At 57.6% G+C, this 1,738-nt stretch overlaps 1 protein-coding gene across 1 annotated transcript in view; it reads left to right on the top strand.

The window, feature by feature from the left end:
• The window catches only part of ikzf1 (IKAROS family zinc finger 1 (Ikaros)), a gene marked incomplete at its 3' end in the record, with an annotated part of 13,029 nt that extends 11,579 nt beyond the window's left edge, over positions 1-1,450 (top strand). The window contains 2 exon segments of the mRNA XM_014019891.1: positions 1,172-1,225; positions 1,337-1,450. Coding sequence (XP_013875345.1) covers positions 1,172-1,225; positions 1,337-1,450 — 168 coding nt within the window.
• Positions 1,451-1,738: the final 288 nt, after the last annotated feature.

Genomic DNA, 1,738 nt, shown 5'->3' with positions numbered 1-1,738 from the left:
GAGAGGAGAGGAGAGGAGAGGAGGAGAGAGGAGCAGGGAGAGGAGGAGGAGAGAGGAGCAGGGCCAGAGGAGAGGTGGAGGAGAGGAGCAGGGCCAGAGGAGAGGAGGAGAGAGGAGCAGGGCCAGAGGAGAGGAGGAGGACAGAGGACAGGAGAGGAGAGGAGGAGAGGAGGAGGAGAGAGGAGCAGGGCCAGAGGAGAGGTGGAGGAGAGGAGCAGGGCCAGAGGAGAGGAGGAGAGAGGAGCAGGGCCAGAGGAGAGGAGGAGAGAGGAGCAGGGCCAGAGGAGAGGAGGAGGACAGAGGACAGGAGAGGAGAGGAGGAGAGGAGCAGGGCTGGAGGGGAGAGGAGACAAGGGGAGAGGAGAGGAGGAGCAAGGCCAGAGGAGAGGAGGAGAAGAGAGGACAGGAGGAGAGATGAGGAGAGGAGGAGGAGAGAGGACAGGAGGAGAGAGGAGGAGAGGAAAGTAAAGAGGAGAGAGGAGGAGAGAGGAGAGGAGCGGGGCCATAGGAGCACTTATGGACCACTGTTCCTCTCCTCTCTCTCTCCTCTCCTCTTCCCTTGTCTCCTCTCTCCTCTAGCCCTGCTCCTCTCCTCTCTCAGAATCTAATAAAGTTCTGCTCCTTCGACCTCTCCTCCTCTCCTCTCCTCTCTCCATCTTCCAGATGTGTTTGCTGCTCTGACTCCTCTCCTCTCCTCTCCTCCTCTCTCCTCCTCGATGTGATTGTGTCAAGTCGGGGGCGGCGGGCTCAGCGATGCGTGTTCAGTGAATTAGCGAGAACACGAGCGTCAGTCAGGCGGGGGGCCGCGCCGAGCCCCCCGTCCCTCCTGACCCCGGGGCCAGTTAATTTTCTGCTTAATTTTGCGGCAGTCAGTTTGCATTTTGGGACGATTACGTGGCAGAAAATTAACAATAAATAACAAATGTGGTGCGAGAGCCCGCTCCCGGCGGCCCGGCGGGTCGGCGAGCTGGATGCAAGGCGTCGCTGCGGCCCCGGCTTCCTGTCAGAGCTGTAATGAAAACGTCTGTAATTCTTTGTAGTGTAATTGTAGCATGACACCAGGCGCCTCCTGAGCTGATGGACTCGGCTCGAGTCTTTTCTAAAGCTGCTGTCCCCTCAGAGTCTGTTTGATTAAAACTCTTCACACCTTCCTCCTCCTCCTCTTCCTCAGAGTACCTGCACCGCATGGAGACAGAGGAGGACCAGGAGATGGCCCAGATGCCAGGTGAGCGCCKCCTCATGATGAGTTCTTACAAAAGGCTCGGGGTCCACATGGAGGTCATGTCCAGGGGGGGAGCGGAGACTGATGGGAGGTCTGCTGTGTCCCCGCTTACAGGCAGGGACAGCCCCCCCGCCAACGACGCCTCCGAGGAGGCCGAGGAGCCCATGGCGGTCCCCGAGGACCTGTCGGCCAACTCCAGCCAGCAGCAGAACCACCGAGGAGACAAAGGTACCAGACAGCCGGTCCCGCTGGTCCGGTCTGACTGTTCACAACACCGGTGACAGTCCAGGACAGTCCAGGACAGTCTGGGGACTTTCAGAGGGACAAAAACTGAGTTTACACAAACAACGACCGGAAACTAAAAAACWRACGATTCAACAAAAACAGATTTTACTGATGAAACAGGAAGTGAGACAAACTGTTACCTGGACATGTAGGGCCAGATGAGACATGTAGGGACAGATGAGACATGTAGGGACAGATGAGACATGTAGGGACAGATGAGACATGTAGAGA

The sequence above is a fragment of the Austrofundulus limnaeus genome, unplaced genomic scaffold, assembly GCF_001266775.1.
Source record: "Austrofundulus limnaeus strain Quisiro unplaced genomic scaffold, Austrofundulus_limnaeus-1.0 Scaffold235, whole genome shotgun sequence".
Classification (NCBI taxonomy): Eukaryota; Metazoa; Chordata; class Actinopteri; order Cyprinodontiformes; family Rivulidae; genus Austrofundulus; species Austrofundulus limnaeus.
The sequence above is the reverse complement of the archived record's forward strand: the minus strand, read 5'-3'. Positions and strand labels throughout refer to the sequence as shown.